The sequence below is a fragment of the Ictalurus furcatus genome, chromosome 25 (genome assembly GCF_023375685.1).
Source record: "Ictalurus furcatus strain D&B chromosome 25, Billie_1.0, whole genome shotgun sequence".
Classification (NCBI taxonomy): Eukaryota; Metazoa; Chordata; class Actinopteri; order Siluriformes; family Ictaluridae; genus Ictalurus; species Ictalurus furcatus.
Window position 1 is genome coordinate 17,488,913 of NC_071279.1, and position 18,603 is coordinate 17,507,515.

The window sequence follows — 18,603 nt, forward strand, 5'->3', positions numbered from 1 at the left end:
CCGGTGGATTTAACATGAAGCAGTCGAGAAGTGATTGAAGTATTCAAGGGGTTTAACAAAAAAAAAATATTGCATTAACGGTTTAGAAACGTTCACAGGCTCAAAAGTAATTGGACAAGCTAGCTTAATTATACGTATAAGGATTATTTTTAATTCTCGGATGCGAATCCGTTGCAGTCAGTGACTCGTTGGGGTCTGGAACCCCTTCCTTCCTTGAGATGCTCGTTTAAAATTCTGAAAATTGTGCCGCTGTCCAAATACTTATGGACTCGACTGTATCGGAGTCGGGGCAATTCACCTTGCTAGCGTATGAAATCATTTTTTTTTTTTACGCACCTTTCCTTAATTTATACAGCCGATTTATGATCGTCGCCCCGATTCGTTCCAGTCGACGCCTTTCAGAAATGTGCGGTTTGAACGAGGGAGAAGAAGAGAAGAATGGTTTTTATTTTATTTTTTTTTTTACATTTTTTTTTATTTTTTATTACTTGTTCCAAAAGATCTTGGAAGAAAACATTAGCCCTTGCACAAATGCACAATTAAACATCAAAAACTGAGTATTTTTATTACTCAGAAATCAGCATGCAGACCAAGACCATCAATTACTCTGTATCTCTTATTTCAGGTTGGGGTGGGGGGTGGGGGGGGGTACATCAAGGCAGAAAAATAAATATCTCATTAAAAAACACCTCATCGACACGTAAAAAGGCGACAGGTCCAAAGACGTGAAAACGTACAAATTGAGAAGAAGTCAAATCCCTTTACAATGCGTGTAATGTAAAAAGGAATACAAAACCGTACAAAGCACTTTATATTCACATTACTGACATTAGGTATTGGCTTTTTATTGTATGAATATTGTATTGAGGCACAACATGAGCCATTGAGCCTGATTTCCTTTTATTCTTTGTTTTTTTTTAATTTTTTTTTTATGAAAATAGTCACTGACTCCAGCTGAGACTCAGCGAGGGGGGGGGGAATTTGTCCGAATGCCACTGCTGTAGTTTAGAAGTAATTTAACGAGGAGTTCAGGATTGAAAATAATTAGCCAGTGTTGCTTTGTGTACTCCTGTAGCACCACAAATCAGACGTACAATCAGCTTTGTGTCCTGGAGAACCTCTGGCTCAGAGCCGTAAACTCGCCGGCTCTCGGTCCGGTCAGGGAAACTCCCGACAGTGCGTTCCCCTTTATTCGGCTCGTCGGGACAAACCGAAGCTTTTTAAAAGAGGAAAAAAAAAGCCTTCCTTTTGTGTCTTTCGCTGTGATTGTTTGATCATTTCTTCAGACACTGGTACATGAGACCTCGCGGGTTCAGGACGTAGCGCTCCGAGTTGAGGAACTTGAGGTACTGTGGAACGGTTGAGCGCGGAGCCACGTAGGACACGCCTGGAGAAACGGCCATGACCTCGGTGATCTTCTGTTTCATCTCCTTGATTTCCTGGTCCTGCTTCAGGAGTTTAACTGCAGAGGAACAGGCACAATGGGTGGCTCAGATTAAGGAAAGATGACCGAAAAAAAAAGCAGGTGTCATCATCTCGTGTGTTAGTGGTGTGAGGAAGAGCTATTCGGATTATGTTATGTTTAAAGGTAGAACTATCGAGTTTGGACGAAGTAGCTAAAGCTAGCTGTTTTTAAAAATTCAAATGCAAGCTAGTGCAGCTCTTCCTTACGCCGTTCCCTTAAAAACCACACCCACAAAATGGCGCTCGACCAGTATGACCATTTGAACTCCAATTCGGTGTCAATTTTACCAAGAACTGTCAATATGAACTGTTGTCATTTTATATAGTTTGTAGGAACCACAGCACTATTGATTTCTCGATTATGATTGGTCAGAAGGTGGTAATTAATTAGCAGTTTGGCTGCAAAGGAAATCATCGGTTTATATCCATGCGCTTCGTTTCTATAGTAAGGAGCTGTTTAACTTTTATGGAAGGAGTCTCCAGTGTCAGTGCTTTGTAACAGTCAGAGGTAAAAACTGTCATTTGAAAGGACAGAGCGCTAGATCATTCCATTAATGCAGAGAAGGTGGTGAGGGAATGACAGATTAACATTTACAGATATCTAATGGATTATAATGGTTTTCCGGTGGTCTGTAATGGTATTTAAATGGATTGTGTTGTTTCTAATGATTCCTGATGGCTCATTACATTTTTTTTTTCCCCAGTTGGTAATCATTTACCAATGATTATTATTTTTATTACCAATGGGTTCTGGTGGTATTTAATAGTAACCTAATGGAAACCTATAGGAATGTGATGGAAACCATTAAGCCAGTTCCTATTAAAGAAGTCATGACATGTTTGATTACATTGAAGTCTTAAATGTAAAGGACACCATGTTTATATATATATATATATATATATATATATATATATATATATATATATATATATATATATATATATATATATATATATTATATATAATGTGTGTCCTTTACATTTAAGACTTCAATGTATCCACCCACTGCTATGATTGGTTAACAGCTTTGCATACGAATTAATTATCAACGCTTCCCGCCGTAAGACGTGTGGAACTGTTTGAGCGCCGGTGGGTGGGGCCAACGGTGCAATGAAGTAAAAGTAGGTGTCGATGTCTTGCTGTAGGGGCCGTCGTATGCAAATGTTTTGCCCATATGACGTCACAAATCCCTCCACATCCAAACGAGCCGTTTTTGGTTAAATAAAGGCTCTTTTTGTACTGAGGAGGACGTACTAAACTGTGAAACTTGCAGGAAGTTTTAATGGTACAATGACCTTTAGTATGTCAAAAGATGAAGGAAAATTTGGTTTCACATGCTGTGACCCATTTAAGCTCCTACAATGTGATGGAAATCAAAGATTTTGCTCGTGGGTTGTAATTTTTTTTTTTTTTACAGCAGTCTCATTATTTTATCCTGAAGGATTAAATGAAAACATCTCTCTTTAAAACTCATTGAAGTCGTGATGGTAATCTTCGAAACGTTTAGGTTTTCGTGAGAGTCACTAACCCTGTGCTATCTCCAGCTGTCTGCGAGCGTCCCCCAGCGCTGAGAACAGGTCCAGTTTGAGGCGTGTCTCTGCGCTCAGGTTGTATTCTAAATGCTGAGCTTTATCCTGCAGAGAGGAGAGAGCGGAGAGCAACGCGTCGGCCTCCTGCTCTGTACACCTGAGCTTCTGCAGGGACTGAAAGCAAGCAGGAAGACATCGGGAATGAGATGTACACATCAGCGTAAGGAGGATTGACATGGATGGAGCTGTGGGGTTTATTTTTATTTTATTTTTTTTAATAATAGAGTTTACAGCTGCTCATCCTGAATTTCATTTCTGTACTCTGTTCGTGAGCTGAAACTGACAAGCCTGGTTGTTATTATAAGTTTTGCAAATTCAGTTAATCTTCAGTTGAAAAGACTGAAGGGAAGAGAAGAGAAGAGGATTAAAGGGGAGGAGATGGAAGAGGAGGATTGAAGGGAAGGGAGGAGAAAGAAGGATTGAAGGGAAAGGAAGGAAGGGGAAGGGAAGAGAGGAGAAAAGAGGAGGATTGAAAAGAAAAGAGGAGGATTAAAGGTAAGGGAGGAGGATTGAAGGGAAGCGAAGAGATGAGAAAAGAGGAGGATTGAAAAGAAAAGAGGAGGATTAAAGGTAAGGGAGGAGGATTGAAGGGAAGGGAAGAGATGAGAAAAGAGGAGGATTGAAGAGAAGAGAGGGGGATGGAAGGGAAGAGATGAGAAAAGAGGAGGACTGAAAGGAATTGAAGAGAAAGGAGGAGGATTGAAGGGAAAAGAGGAGGATTGAAGAGAAGAGAGGAGGATTGAAGGGAAGAGAGGAGGATTGAAGGGAAGAGAGAAGGATTGAAGGGAAGAGAGGAGGATTGAAGAGAGGAGGATTGAAGAGAGGAGGATTGAAGGGAAGAGAGGAGGATTGAAGGGAAGAGAGGAGGATTGAAGGGAAGAGAGGAGGATTGAAGAGAGGAGGATTGAAGGGAAGAGAGGAGGATTGAAGAGAGGAGGATTGAAGGGAAGAGAGGAGGATTGAAGGGAAGAGAGGAGGATTGAAGAGAGGAGGATTGAAGGGAAGAGAGGAGGATTGAAGAGAGGAGGATTGAAAGGAAGAGAGGAGGATTAAAGAGAGGAGGATTGAAGGGAAGAGAGGAGGATTGAAGGGAAGAGAGGAGGATTGAAGAGAGGAGGATTGAAGGGAAGAGAGGAGGATTGAAGGGAAGAGAGGAGGATTGAAAGGAAGAGAGGAGGATTGAAAGGAAGAGAGGAGGATTGAAGGGAAGAGAGGAGGATTGAAGGGAAGAGAGGAGGATTGAAGAGAGGAGGATTGAAAGGAAGAGAGGAGGATTGAAGAGAGGAGGATTGAAGGGAAGAGAGGAGGATTGAAGAGAGGAGGATTGAAGGGAAGAGAGCAGGATTGAAAAGAGGAGGATTGAAGGGAAGAGAGGAGGATTGAAGGGAAGAGAGGAGGATTGAAGGGAAGAGAGGAGGATTGAAGAGAGGAGGATTGAAGGGAAGAGAGCAGGATTGAAGAGAGGAGGATTGAAGGGAAGAGAGGAGGATTGAAGAGAGGAGGATTGAAGGGAAGAGAGGAGGATTGAAGAGAGGAGGATTGAAAGGAAGAGAGGAGGATTGAAGAGAGGAGGATTGAAGGGAAGAGAGGAGGATTGAAGAGAGGAGGATTGAAGAGAGGAGGATTGAAGAGAGGAGGATTGAAGAGAGGAGGATTGAAGGGAAGAGAGGAGGATTGAAGGGAAGAGAGGAGGATTGAAGAGAGGAGGATTGAAGAGAGGAGGATTGAAGGGAAGAGAGGAGGATTGAAGGGAAGAGAGGAGGATTGAAGAGAGGAGGATTGAAGGGAAGAGAGGAGAAACGTAGAGAAGGGAACTGTAAGTGTAGATGCTTGTGTACAGAGCGATGCAGGATGAGCAGTCCGGATTTATCATGTATAACATTTAATGATTCACATTCAAGCTCGGTGAAAATATCAAATCACAACACACAATATACAGCGAAGTGCAATAGTTTGTACACCCTTATTTGAAAATAGTCACACTAACGGCCTTTATTTGGAGTTTGGTTTTACCGTCGTTCTTTCACGATCACAAATAACTGAAAAAGTCCCTTTTACAGAACCCTGTGGCAAATTGGAAATACTTTCCTCTCCGCTTGGATCGCGTGTTTGTGTGTGTTTGTTTTTACGGTCTCCCTAAAAGCTATCTTTTGATCTCCTTTTCCGTCTCTATAAACTTAATTTGGTGGTAACTCGAAGTTCTCCGACACGGGAAAGTCTTCCTTAACATTACACGCTGCTTTTATTTTGTCGTTTTAATTTCCAGAGCGTGGACGAAAAAAAAAAAAAGAGAGCGTGGTAACAGAAGAACTGTTGATAGTTCCTGTTCTCACTTACGTTACAGCAGCTAACTTGTTTCATGGACATTCCATGCCTTTAAATGTAACTATAAATGGATACAAATATAACAATTAAGAACATTCTTTAATACATTTTTTTTTTAAATGTACTTGTGGACAAACTGCTGTGGTATAAGAGGAATAAAACACTTCGGGGATGCTCTGTTATTGGAAAATAATCAACTTCAGGGTGGTAACAGTAACTCCGCTTCATCACAACATCCCATCATTGTTTATTTCCTATAACTGCGTTCGCCAAAGTGTTTTATTCCTTCCTATAATTTGCTTAACCACTGATCACAAAACACATTTGTTCTGGAGTGTTTTCATAAACACGACCTTTAAGATCAGTGGAACAGTGAGGAATGCTGTGGGTTGTGACGCGAAAATACAATCCCAATACAGCCAATCAGAAAACAGAGTGATTATTGGTTAATTTAGTGTTCAAATCTAACCAATAGGAGGCGACTATGCTTCAGGAGGCTTTGCAGCTTGATAATGGACCTCCGTATTAGATAGCAAAATAAAAAATGATGTGTACATCTGGTACACCGAACATTCATTTCATAGTTCGTTAGTCGCAATTTAAGCGTTTGAGCTTTTCTGTGATATTCTGTGGGTAAATGTTATCCACATGATCGCAGAACAAAAAGGGCTCCGATCTTGAAAGGCATGCTTTATGCTGTATATGGCACTTTAGTATGTGCAAGAGTCTGTACACTCTTTAGACTTAAAAAAAAAAAAAAAAAAAAAAAAGAATTTATAGCAACAAGACATCACAAGTTTGAAAATAATCACAGATCGTGTGTTAAGAAATCGATCGTTCGTTTATTCGTTCATCCTCAGGAGGCGTTTTATCCTGGTCGAGGTTCTAGTGGATCCCAGGATGCACTGGATTTAAGACTGGATTGGGACGTCCAATCAGCAAAGGGCACCATTCGTAGACACACACACACACACACACACACACTCCCACACTCATTCATACCTAGAGGCGACTGAGAGGAGAATTTAGTCATCGGTTCACCTAATGGCTTGTTTTAGTGCGGTGGAAGGAAACTGGAGGACACCACGGGAACATGTGGAAACTCCACAAAGACGGGAACCCGGGCTCAGGATTGAACCGGAGCTGTGATGTGACGATGTGACGCAACCCCTCGGCAACCCCAAGCAAGATCATCAGGTGAAAACTTTACATTTCGTTTTTTTTTCTAAAAGTGGTGTAAATATTCTCTAATATCCATGAGGGATACAAACTTTTGCACTAAGAAGCGAACAAAAAACAGACACCATAGACATGAAGCAAACCAAGCACAGAACATAATGAAGCATAATGAGTGAAAGTCCTTCCTGGTGCACAAATTAAAATCAAACCACCCATATTCACAGATGTCAAACACAACGACGTGGACACGAAACGTCACGAGAGGCGTCGTCCGAAAAGATGTTAGTGAAACACAAATGTTACCTCCACTTCTTTTTCTAGTGCTAGCATTCGATTGTCTTTCCCCTGACAGTCCAGCTGTAGCTGTTTGTACTCTGTGTCTAGATCTCTAGCTCTTTTCCTTAACAGCTGCGTCTCACTGTGTTCCTGCCTAGTGGACGGGAGAAAACACAGCAAGCGTGAGCCGACACACAGCGCCACGGCTTCACGAGCTGCTCCGACCGATCGCTGTGAACACTGGATTATCATGCCGCGTGAGCTTTTATTTCCGCGTTTGCAAGAAAAACTTCAAGAAAGGAGAAAGGAAAAACAATCATGGATGTGCAGTTGAGTAAGCAGCAGCATTTATTGACACCCTTAAATAAAACGACTGGGAAAAGGTGATGTCAAAATGTCTTTGTGGTGAATTGGGTTCATCGTTCCCTGAAAATATGAAAGAAATCGAATTCTTTAATTGAAACACATGTATTCTAAGACTTTTTCTCTTTTTTTTTTTTAAACAAAAACGACGTGTCATCATTTTTTTTTTTTTCCTCTCGCACCCCTGCGACATCCGTTTGCCAACATCCGTTCGACAGCACCGGGTTTTGGTGTTTGGGATCTGAAAACACTCGTCAGTACAGAATATCTCAGGTACATGTTACACCGTCGTTTCGTACCTGTTCGACGCATTACGTAGTAAAAAAGCCGCCTCTTCGAATTTCTGGGACCGAACTTCTGCGAGTTGTTTTTCTACGGCTAATCTGCTCTCTGTCTCCACTCTGGCTTTCTTCTCCAACACGGCACAACTCTGCTTGTCCTTCTGCCTCGATTTGCTCAGATACTGAAGCCTGAAAAAACAAGAAATGAACACATTACAATCGAATCAGCGAGTAACCGTTAAACAGGCGACGTGGATGATGGGATATCTTCTCTTTTTTAACAGTCACATGACTTGGTTGTAGCGATCGTTTGAGTAAAGAATACAATCTTCCATGTCGAGTCGTCTTCCCCTTACACCACGGTAATTTTCATTAATTAAAGAATGACACATCATAGGTGTTTCTTGTTGCCCAGGTGTTGCCCGGTTAGATTGAGTGTTAAAACAGTAAACAGTTCTGAATGTCTGCTCTTGGTTTCAGCCCTTAGTTTCACCTGTGAAGACTGCTTTTTTTTTTTTTTGTTAAAAAGGATAAACCAACATGAAGATCAGAGAACTGTCTATGGGAGAAAAGCAAGCCATTTCGAAGCTGAGAAAAAAGAGGGAAAGTCAATCAGAGGCATCGCAGAAACATCGGGCGTGGCCGATACGACAATTTTGGAATGTCGTGAAAAAGAAAGAAACCACCGGTGTACTGAGGAACAGACATGGAACAGGTTAGCCGAGGAAAACGACAGCAGTTCGTGACAGAAACATTGCGAGAGCAGTGAAGGAAAAACCGAAAAACAACAGTCAGTGACATCAGCAGTAACCTCCACAAGGGGCAGGGGCGAAAGTACCACAATCCACTGTTCGAAAAAGACTTCGAGAGCAGAAATATAGAGGCCAGACTACTCATCAGAGGTAAGAATCAGAAAGTCAGATTGGAATTCGCAAAGAAATACAGAGATAAGTCACAGACGTTCTGGCACCAAGATGAACCTCTACCAAAGTGATGGAAAGGCCAACGTGTGGAGAAAGAACGGATCTGCTCATGATCCAAAACATACAAGCTCATCTGTAAAACATGGTGGAGGTAGCGTCATGGCTTGGGCTTGCGTGGCTGCTTCTGGAACATTCTCACTAATCTTTATTGATGATGGAACTCATGACGGTAGCAGCAGAATGAACTCAGACGTTTACAGGAACATTTTAGCTGACAGTTTATAGAGAAATGCATCCGAATGAATGTTGAGGAACTTCATCATGCAGCAAGACAACGATCCAAAACACACTGCGGACTCAATAATGACTTCACCAACGGGGAAAAGTGGAAGGATTTAGACTGGCCAAGTCAATCTCCAGACCTTAACCCAATTGAGCAGCATTTCACCTCCTGAACAGGAGACTGAATGGAGAAACCCCCCAACCGCGTTAGACCTGAAATGGATGATGGTTGGATGATGGATGAAGCGCATCGTTTGCACTTCAGTGGCTGATTTAGCGGTGAGACTCGGAAGAAAGCGCTCACTTGTTCTGCAGAAGTTCGTTGGCGTGTCTGAGCAGCGAGACTTCGGGCCGCAGGCTGTTCTCGCTGTTGGTGAGGTTACAGATGTGACTGCGTAACTCCTGCTCGTTCTGTCTGCTCGTCTGCAGCTCCACCTTCAGCTTCCTCATCTCCTGCTCCAGCCTGCAGACATACACCACGCTCTCATTTACTGCACATTAAATACATGGCGAAAGAATTCGAACCATATCGGTATTGAGGTTTGTAAACAGAATGGCAGCAAGCACGTAGTGTCACATTTAAAATTTAAGATATTTAAAAGGGGGGGGGGTGTGTGGGGGGAGAGGTTTTAATATCCAATCAGCTAAAAATGATATTTTGTATAATAACACTTTTTTAAAAAAAAAAAATCTTTTATATTTTATTAAAATATCTCTGCTGTTTTAAATATCAGGTTGGCGCACGTATTAAAAACATCACACCCGATTAAACCGTCATATCCAGACGTCTGTAAATGAACGCAGCACGAGCCGGGTTCTATCACGCGGTGTTTTCCCGTGAGAAAGAGGGACGATACCGTATTCGTCATTTATTAATAGAAAGTTATAATCGTGATATTGCGGCAGATGTGAATATAAAGTGACGCTCTATACCGGTTCGAGTAGTCATTATAATGAGCAATTTAAACACGTTATGATACTTCAGCTTACTTCCATTTTCCTTCTAACGGATGCTAAACATTACAACTACCCTGACATAAGTGATGACATGAACTAGCTTGTTTCGTAGACGTTCCACAACACTAAAACGTAACGATAAGAGGATAAAACGTATGACGTGCCTTTTGTTCATTCATGAGAAATGTCATCGCTGTGGTATAAGAGGAATAAAACACTTCAGGACATGCTGCTAACCCTAACCCTAATCCTAACCCTCACCTAATAATACATCATATATCTGCTAAATATATCCTATATATATAATCCGGGTCTTTCATGTCATTTGCACATCGTTTTTGTCACGCGTTCCCTCTCTCAGCACATGGCGCACATTCTGCTTATTCATGTTTTGCTCTGGTTTCGAGTCATGCTGCTTTTAGTTTTGATCCTAGTCCTGTCTCGCTTTATTCCGTGGCTGTCCACACGTCCTCTGTTCAGATCTCGATAGGTTTGTTGATTTATTGAGTTATTTAATAAGTGTTATTTTTTCTGTTTCTGCAGTGATTGAAAGCAGGATTATGCTTATATAACAAGTGCGTATATATATATATATATGTATATATATATATGTATATATTCAGCTTGATTAGTACGGCAAATCCAGTAATCGTTGTCAATATTCCAAGTGCTGGGCAGAGAACATGCACACAGCAAGCATCAAAAATGGATAAATTATAATCCAAAACGAAGGAGAATGAGCGAAAAACCAGAAATCATGGAACAGAACTTAGAAAACAAGGTCTGGAGTTAATACAAAATGCGGCATCGCAACAAAAGACAAGCAGCAGGGTTTAAATAGACAGCGAAGAGGTGGACACAATCGGGAAACACACCAATGATAGGGCAGGGGCGGAGCCAGGACTGCAATCCAAACCTGACGTGAACGAAACGAGGCGGAATTTGTGACCGTACGTGCCAAATGTGATTCGGTTTTTGTCATTACTTAGAAGAATAAACTTTTGGATTCTTAAAGAACTCTTTGTGGACATGTGGACGGACCACCGACGTATGTTCTGAAAACGTATATAAATATCTGAGTGTATTACTTCGAGAGCTGCTCGGCGTGAGGATTGTGAAGCCCCTGGATATTTGCGCTCCGTTCTCCTGGGTCTCCGCTGGAGCTGATGGCTTTCGTGTTTTTAAGTTTCTTCTCCGCTTTGTTGGTCACGATGCTCACCGAGCTCCTCTGCACTTTAGCCTGGGGACCTCTAGAGACTCTCGGAGCTTTCCCGCTCTGCTCCTCGTGAGGTAGGTGTTCGTGGACGTCGGAAAGCTGCGCTGAACCCGAGCGCGTTTCGGCTCCGTGCTGCTTCGTTCCTGGAGGCTGAGGGTTCGGCTCTCGTATCCTGGCGTCCCCTGCGTCTCTCTCCGTCCTCCCGTGCAGCCTGTGGAGTTGGAGACAGTCCTCGTGGTCCTGCTTGTCTTCCGATATGACTGCGTCGTTTTGACACGGGTATTGCATGGGCCCTGGTTTGGTCCTCCATTTGGATTCTGGATGAAGAATAAAAATATTGCAATAAAAGGTTGGTTCGATGGTTAATGAATAAGTTATGAATAAACCGGACGCTCTGCTTGCCTTCCACCCCCGGTTTTGGGTAGAGCTGCGTGTACGGAGGTAGGGGATGTTGAAGGAGATGCATGTGCAAGTCGTTCTCACTCTGAACCGCTTTTTGTGTGCGAAGTTTCAAGATGCCGGAGAAGTAGCACGTTGCGTCAAATCCCATGTACACCAGCGGATAGCCGATGCTGTGCAGTTAAAGAAGGACGTTAATACTGTATTGCACTGTTAAAAATAATTTATAATAATAATAATAATCCACCCTGTTCAACTGGATTTCACGTGTGCCTTTTCAGTCAATGCTGACGAGATCTAGATCAAGATCTAGTAGGCGTGTCAGTCTAGTTAGGTGTGAGATCACCTGACATGACTGTCACCGATAGTCTGCGTGAATCTACAGTCCGGGCTAGAAAGAAACCAGCCCCAGCCTCACTTCTCGCTTCTTCATAGCATTCTGTGTGTTTTCTTATAAACATTGGTGGTGGTGTCGCAATCTCAGTTCCAGAAAACTCATTTAAAAAAAAAAAAAAAAGATCTAACGGCAAATAATTTGACGTAGATGATAAAAACGAACGCTAAAGTCGTCGTTCGGATAAACGACGCTCGGTTTCGAAACGATACGACGTACCAGTGTGCGGCAAAGAGGTGAGAGAGGTTGGCGTATGGGTTCTTCAGGTCTCTCAGCCTGAGCGAGGTCTCCGTGTACACGAGAAGAATCCATAAAGTCACAGTGGACAGGCAGATGCCTTTCTCTAAAAAGAAAAAAGAGGCATAAAAATGTTTTTAGAAAATCCAGCGCTCCATATTCACTCCGCTCTATAGACGACGTATATAGCAATGACCACCACCGCTGTTCCTGGAGATCTACCTTCCCGAAGACTTTCGCTCCAAGCATAATCGTACCACGGAATCATTAGAAGCTTTAAGAAGTTCTCGATCGACTAAAACAGGTTTGGGTTGGAGACGAAACCTGCAGGAAGGAAGATCTCGAGGAACGAGGGTTGGGGAAAAATGAATTACGTTACGTAATCACGTGTGTACGGTTTTCCGGTTCCGTTTCTGCTGTGAGAAGGTTCTGCTGCTTACCTGTGTGCCAGATGTAGTTGAGTAAGACGTATGTGCTGGCTGCGAAAAACAGCCAGTGTAGCGGTACAAAAATCAAACAGAATATATCCAGCGTAAAGGCAGCACACACAAACACCATACAGATGGCCTAAAAAAGGAAACGAAAGAACCGTCAGCTCCTGAAACATCGAGCAGCGTGTGAATATTGTTCACTACTGTAACTCCTGTCAAAATGTTCATCATATCACTGTTTAATATAAATGTAAACGTGGATGTAAATATCAAACAGGAATGCTTTGTTCAAATGTGAGAGCATTCACAGGGTTAAGAAAGCAGCGAGAAAACCAATCAAACTGCACTTTCTCACCAAGTACTTTTTATCCGTTTATAGTTACATTTCAAAAGTTCCTGTTATCACTTAGTAAGACCAAAAAAAAAAAAAAAAAACGCAGCTTGTCATGTTATCACGTGTAAACTCCTCTGTCGTGAAGATGTCGGAGAACTTCAAGTTACGAAGCGTTGACGCCGGAGACTCCTTACCTAAACGTCGAACAAATGTCTCCTCGGAGAAAAGCGTCATCCCGTATCCGTATCCGTATCTGTCATTACGCACGTTTTTCTTTGTTAAATGACGACACATCGGTTTTTAATCGGTTTAATTATCGGTCTTAGATTATGTGGCGTGTCTGCCGTATAAGTCCTTGTGAACGAGCTGTCGCTATAGAAACCATAGCGTTAGAACGAGCGCATTAATCGGCACCTTCTGACCAATCGGAATCGAGAATTCACCAGCGCTGCAGTATTAAAGCACGTTAATGAAACAAGCTTCAGTCAATAATGAATGAACTACAGAGTTATGAAATACCTATAAGGATGTGTATTGGCGTACAAATGCGTCATATGATTTATTCGGTGTTTCATTCATTCGTAAACAGAAAGTCAATAAATACACACTGAAAAAATGTGTGTGTGTGTGTGTGTGTGTGATAATAGGACATGCTGCAAGAATGTGATGTACAGTAAACGTGCGTACCAGGCCGTGGCAGTGGAACGTGGTGTAAACGGTGCCGAGGAAGAGCCAGCAAGGCCACAAGTATTCCAGTCTGAACTCCAGAATAAAGTCAGCCAAAAGCACCACGATCCACACGGTCATGAACTTCAGGAACGAGTACGCACTAGAACCAAGGAAGGAAATAATAAGTCACAGAGTAAACAAATGGAGAGCTGGGGAAATTTGGGGGAATGTCCTTCATCAAACAGAGCACAGTGAATGATTAAGGAGTACAAATAAGATTATTTGAATGATTCCCCGCCCATGTTCACAAAGCTCCGCCCCCAGGGTTCACGCTGCCTGTTGAGTGTCTATACCAGGGGCGTCCAATCTTATCCGGAAAGGGCCGGTGTGGGTGCAGGGTTTCATTCGAACCGAGCCGAAGACACACCTGAGTCTATTGAAAGCCCAGATCAACCGATTAAACAGGTGAAATCAGGTGTGGCTCCTGCTGCATGTTCTCCCCGTGCTGCGGGGGTTTCCTCCGGGTACTCCGGTTTCCTCCCCCAGTCCAAAGACATGCATGGTAGGCTGATCGGCATTTCCAACATGTCCGTAGTGTGTGAATGTGTGTATGATTGTGTATGTGATCCATCCTGCGATGGATTGGTGCCTCGCTTTGTGCCCCATGTTGCCTGGGATAGGCTCCAGGCTCCCCGTGACCCTGAAGGATAGACGGATGGATGGATGGATGTTCTACATGTCTTCCAGGTTATTTATACAAGTAAGGTTTTTTTTTTTTTTTTTTATCAAATATTGCACCTTTAATGTGTCTTAGCTTCCTTAAAGAGTTCTAGTTTGGAAGAGAGGTTTCCCCAAAAAGGGAGGACTGAAGAACCCTTAAAGCTTCGAGATTTTTTTTTTAAATAAATAAAAAAGACCGATTGGTGGTCCGTAACGTGGTGAATTAAAAAAAAAAATACAGTTCTATCTTGAGTTTAAAACTATACACAAACATGAATCCTCTCGCTTGCAATACACCTCCTCAGAAACATGAATTATTTATTTATTTATTGATAAATAACTAATATGTAATGTGTTTTTTTTTTTTTGCAATTTTTTTCCTTCCACAGCAACAGCCCTGCTTGTACAAACGTACACTATTCATTTAAGAAATACACGTCACAGTTTCTTCCACATCGCTGTATTTTCACGTAGCTTTACATCCTTCATTGATCCAAAACAGTCTGAACACCACGTTTTTGTTGTATTTTTTTGTCCACTACGTATCATTTGTACTACAGTGTATATGTATAAGAATCCAGGAAGTAGCTGCAGTGTACTACAGTTATACAGTGTATAGTGGATGCGGTAAGAAATCCGATGTAGTACACACAGTTTCAGACAAGCAGGAGGTTTCAGAAAAAAAAAAAAGTTTCTCCTCCTACAGAGTTTTGCTTGCAGAGCTGAGGATGTTTCTCTGGAAGCTACGCGTATTATTTACTACGTCCACTATCATTACTGAAGTACACTGCACTCACTGCACACACACACACACACACACAGGTGTTGCTGGTTAGGACAAAATGCTTTGCATATAAGTTACACAGTATTTTTTTTTTTTTAAATGTACACATTATGAACACAATTTATAAATACAAATGTATATATATATATATATATATATATATAAAAAAATTTACAAATACTTTCATCTTATTTATTATTTTTATTTGATGTTCTATTGATTGATTGATTGATTGATTGATTTTGATCGCTCTATAAACCAACCTTGGGTGTATATATAAATATATAAATGAAACATTCTCGTTATTATTTCGAATTATTATACAAGATAAGCAATATGTATAACTTGCATACACATATAAGCAACACGTATTCGCCTATGAAACTGAAGAACAGTGAAGGGAAAAGAAAAAAAACAAAAAACAAAAAAACAGCTACGGACCAAATAAAAAAAACCTCAAAGCAAAATCATGCTTTTATTTTTAAAAAAACAGAAGATTTTTGTGTCGTTTTTTTTTTTTTTATCACTTCAGAATAGATTCTAACACACTTGTCTTTTTTTATAGACTACGCTTGTTATTTTTTATTGTTAAATTTCCATGTAAATTCTCTCGCCCTGTATTAGATATACCCTTAGATGTTTTGTGTGTGTGTGTGTGTGTGTGTGTGTGTGTGTGTGTGTGTGTGTGTGTGTGTGTGTGTGTGTGTGTGTGTGTGTGTTCTCGTCTGCTTATCGGGAACATAAACACAGAGCGCGGATTCCTGCACTATGGGCTTTGTTTTGTTCCGAAAACGTCCAGATGATCAATAAGAAAGGCTACACTGAGCTTTTAGATGTGAACAAGGCTGTAGTGAACGCGTTATGGCGCGGCATTGGCGCCTCTTTTGTTTTCACTTCCTTTGTTCAGCATCCTTTTGTGTTCGGTTACCATGGCAACCTCTGATCTCATCACCTGAAGTGTTTTTTGACGCGGCTATTTAAGGAACGGCAGAAAGAAGACACAGAGAGGGAACACACACACACACACACACACACACACACACACACACACACACACACACACAGAGAGTATGAGGAAATCTGACACCAAAGATGATTAGATAAACGATTTGAGGAAAAATGAATAAATAATTTGGGAATCAGACTAGAGGATTAGCACGAGCTCTGCTTCAGGGCAATAAATAAATAAATAAACATTTAAATCAGCAAAACCACATTAGTGAGGAAAAACTAAACAAAACACGGGCTGATTCTGAGATGATAAGTGTACGTTGTTGTTGTTTGTTTTGTTTTTTTTATGTAAAAATAGCTCATTTATTCAATTTAAAAAATTTAATTCGCCTTTATCTTACTATATTATATTATTGTTATATTATTGGGGTTTTAAATTATTTATTACTTTATTTTTAGGATATTCTTTTTTTTTTTTTTTTTTTACATTATTTCATATTATATAAGGCTATCATATTATATGTATTTATATATAATATAACCATTTTTTAAATATAAAGCCTGTATACATTATTATTATTATTATTATTGTTATTATTATTAGTATTATTGTTGCAGTATCACATAAACAACATCCAGACATTAGCCTAATATATTCTGAGAAGATAATAGCCTAATATAATTAATATAATATAATATAATATATGTGATCCAGGTAGACAAAAGCAATGCATGCTGCAAGGAGTTCAGGTCTTTATTAGGCTATTAGTTATTGATTTGCTCAGCAGTGAGGTAATTGATCAGGCCTGAAGATGGTGGTGATGAAGATGAAGGTGATGAAGATGATGAAGATGGTGATGATGAAGATGATGGTGGTGTTGTTGGTGTTGGAGCGCATGATCCTGGTTGGAGTCTGCGTTTGTGTGTGAGATGGTGGTGAAATGGTGGTGAAATATGAACCACAACAATAACAAGATGATGAACAAAGCGGTGAGGGGCAGCAGCAGCAGCAGCAGCAGCAGCTGGAACCCACCTTTCCGAAATCTTCTCCGTCAGTCTGAGCTTCCTCATCTTCCGGAGCTTGGATACGTCCAGGCAGCGCTTCTTCATCTTCTGGCTCTTGGCGTGTAGACAGCACTGTCAGACTGGCCTCACTGATGCCTTATCCTGAGGACAAGACGCTTTGTGTGTGTGTGTGTGTGTGTGTGTGTGTGTGTAATGCTCCACGCCGCCGCTGCTGCGCAACAAAGGTGCAGCTACACGGCTCCGTCCTAAACCCCAATCCTGCACTAAGGAGTGTCCCTAAATAGTACATCATCTACACTAACCTCACCTACAGGGGGCGCCATAACGCTCCTCTCTCACACACACACATTCTGCGTCCCAATTCGCCTACTCTCAATACCCGAGATTAGAAGTAGTGTGTCCCACAGACAGTGTGTCTATGATGTAGAGATATACAGTTGTAAGATATACAGTATTGTAAAGGGAAAGAGGGAAAGGGGGATTATGGGGTGGATAAGGTCTGTACATTAGAAATGCGTGCGCACCACAGTGACTTCGTTTCCCATGTAAAAACAGAAGCATGCCTCCCTTTTCTATCTTCTTCTTCTATACCGCTTATCCTTTTCAAGGTCGGGGAAACCTGGAGCCTATCCCAGGGAGCATGGGACACAAGACGGGGTACACCCTGGACAGGGTGCCAGTCCATCACAGGGCACAATCACATACACATACACACTCACACACCCATTCATACACTACGGACACTTTGGACACGGCAATCAGCCTACCATGCATGTGTTTGGACTGAGGGAGGAAACCCCCGCAGCACGGGGAGAACATGCAAACTCCGCACACACAGGGCCACGGTGGGACCCTGGAGGTGTGAGGCGAACGTGCTGACCACTAAGCCACCATGCGCCCTTTCTCAGTTTTCTAATTCCCTGCTTTTTGTTAGGCTAGTTTCAGGTCTGTTGTGTGGATTTTGTTGTAGATGTAGTTGAGCTGGAAATTTTGCTGAAACCTGGCGACCCTGCTTAACGACATTACCTCCAACGCAGTTGATAAAAACTAGGTGCTAGACTGTAGGTTTTTCAACTCTCAGCTGCAGTAAATGACAGGATTAGTCTAATAATTCACTAGCTAAGAGTCAAGTGTGATGGCTTCTTGACTTCATAACGTCATCCTGCAACACCAAAACAAACACCTGTTTAGTGCCAAAGGATATGACTGGTTTGGACCTGTAACAATACATTTGGGGTTAGATGCACCGGTACCACTGCAGAATTAACTTAGCCATCGATGTGTCTGGTGTAAATATTACATCCGATGTGGACTAGTCAGACTCCTGATGCTTAGTTTTTATTTATTTCCTCAGACCTTCATCAGAAGATAAAAAAAAACATTAAAATGCAGCACTTTTACCTGAATACTGTAACATTTACCATGTTTCCGCTGTCCGATGGTTAAAACTGAGAGGCTCAGGAGGAGCTGCTTCTTCCCTCAGGCTATCAGACACCTCAGCATGGACATGTCTACCATACAGATCCCTTAGAACTCCATAAAGACTCTGTCGCACTGCACTTTGTATTGTTACTACACATAACATACTTGCATACATTGTACATCCCTTCTGTGCACATTCTTGTACAAATATTTCTTATTCATTTCTGATTTTTCATTTAGCTATTTAAATGCACCGTCTAAGGAGGAGTAGGCCAGGTTTTCATTTCACTGCAAGTTATATACTGTGCAGTTGCAATCAAAATGATTCAACCCCCAGTGCAAATCAGGTTTATTGTTAAAATGGACAGACTTTCAGCTGT

At 41.6% G+C, this 18,603-nt stretch overlaps 1 protein-coding gene across 1 annotated transcript; it reads right to left on the minus strand.

The window, feature by feature from the left end:
* Window positions 1-1,054: 1,054 nt before the first annotated feature.
* Window positions 1,055-17,134, minus strand: si:dkey-12h9.6 (macoilin). The gene is made up of 11 exons (XM_053613821.1): window positions 16,809-17,134; window positions 13,339-13,480; window positions 12,327-12,453; window positions 11,869-11,992; window positions 11,259-11,428; window positions 10,729-11,173; window positions 8,988-9,146; window positions 7,497-7,667; window positions 6,853-6,988; window positions 2,994-3,168; window positions 1,055-1,462 (listed from the first exon to the last, which is right to left on the minus strand). The coding sequence occupies exons 1-11, from the start codon at window positions 16,883-16,885 to the stop codon at window positions 1,275-1,277; spliced, it is 1,914 nt and encodes a 637-aa protein (XP_053469796.1). The 5' UTR covers window positions 16,886-17,134; the 3' UTR covers window positions 1,055-1,274.
* Between the last annotated feature and the right edge of the window lie 1,469 nt (window positions 17,135-18,603).

Bases quoted from the DNA above. Each gene is read 5' to 3' on its own strand.
- si:dkey-12h9.6 (XM_053613821.1), bottom strand. From the start codon at position 16,885: ATGAAGAAGCGCTGCCTGGACGTATCCAAGCTCCGGAAGATGAGGAAG. The intron at 12,454-13,338 runs GTACGCACGTTT...TTCCTTTTTTAG, and splicing joins CGTTCCACTGCCACGGCCTG to GCCATCTGTATGGTGTTTGT. The intron at 11,174-11,258 runs GCAAGCAGAGCG...TTCTTCATCCAG, and splicing joins CCCAAAACCGGGGGTGGAAG to AATCCAAATGGAGGACCAAA.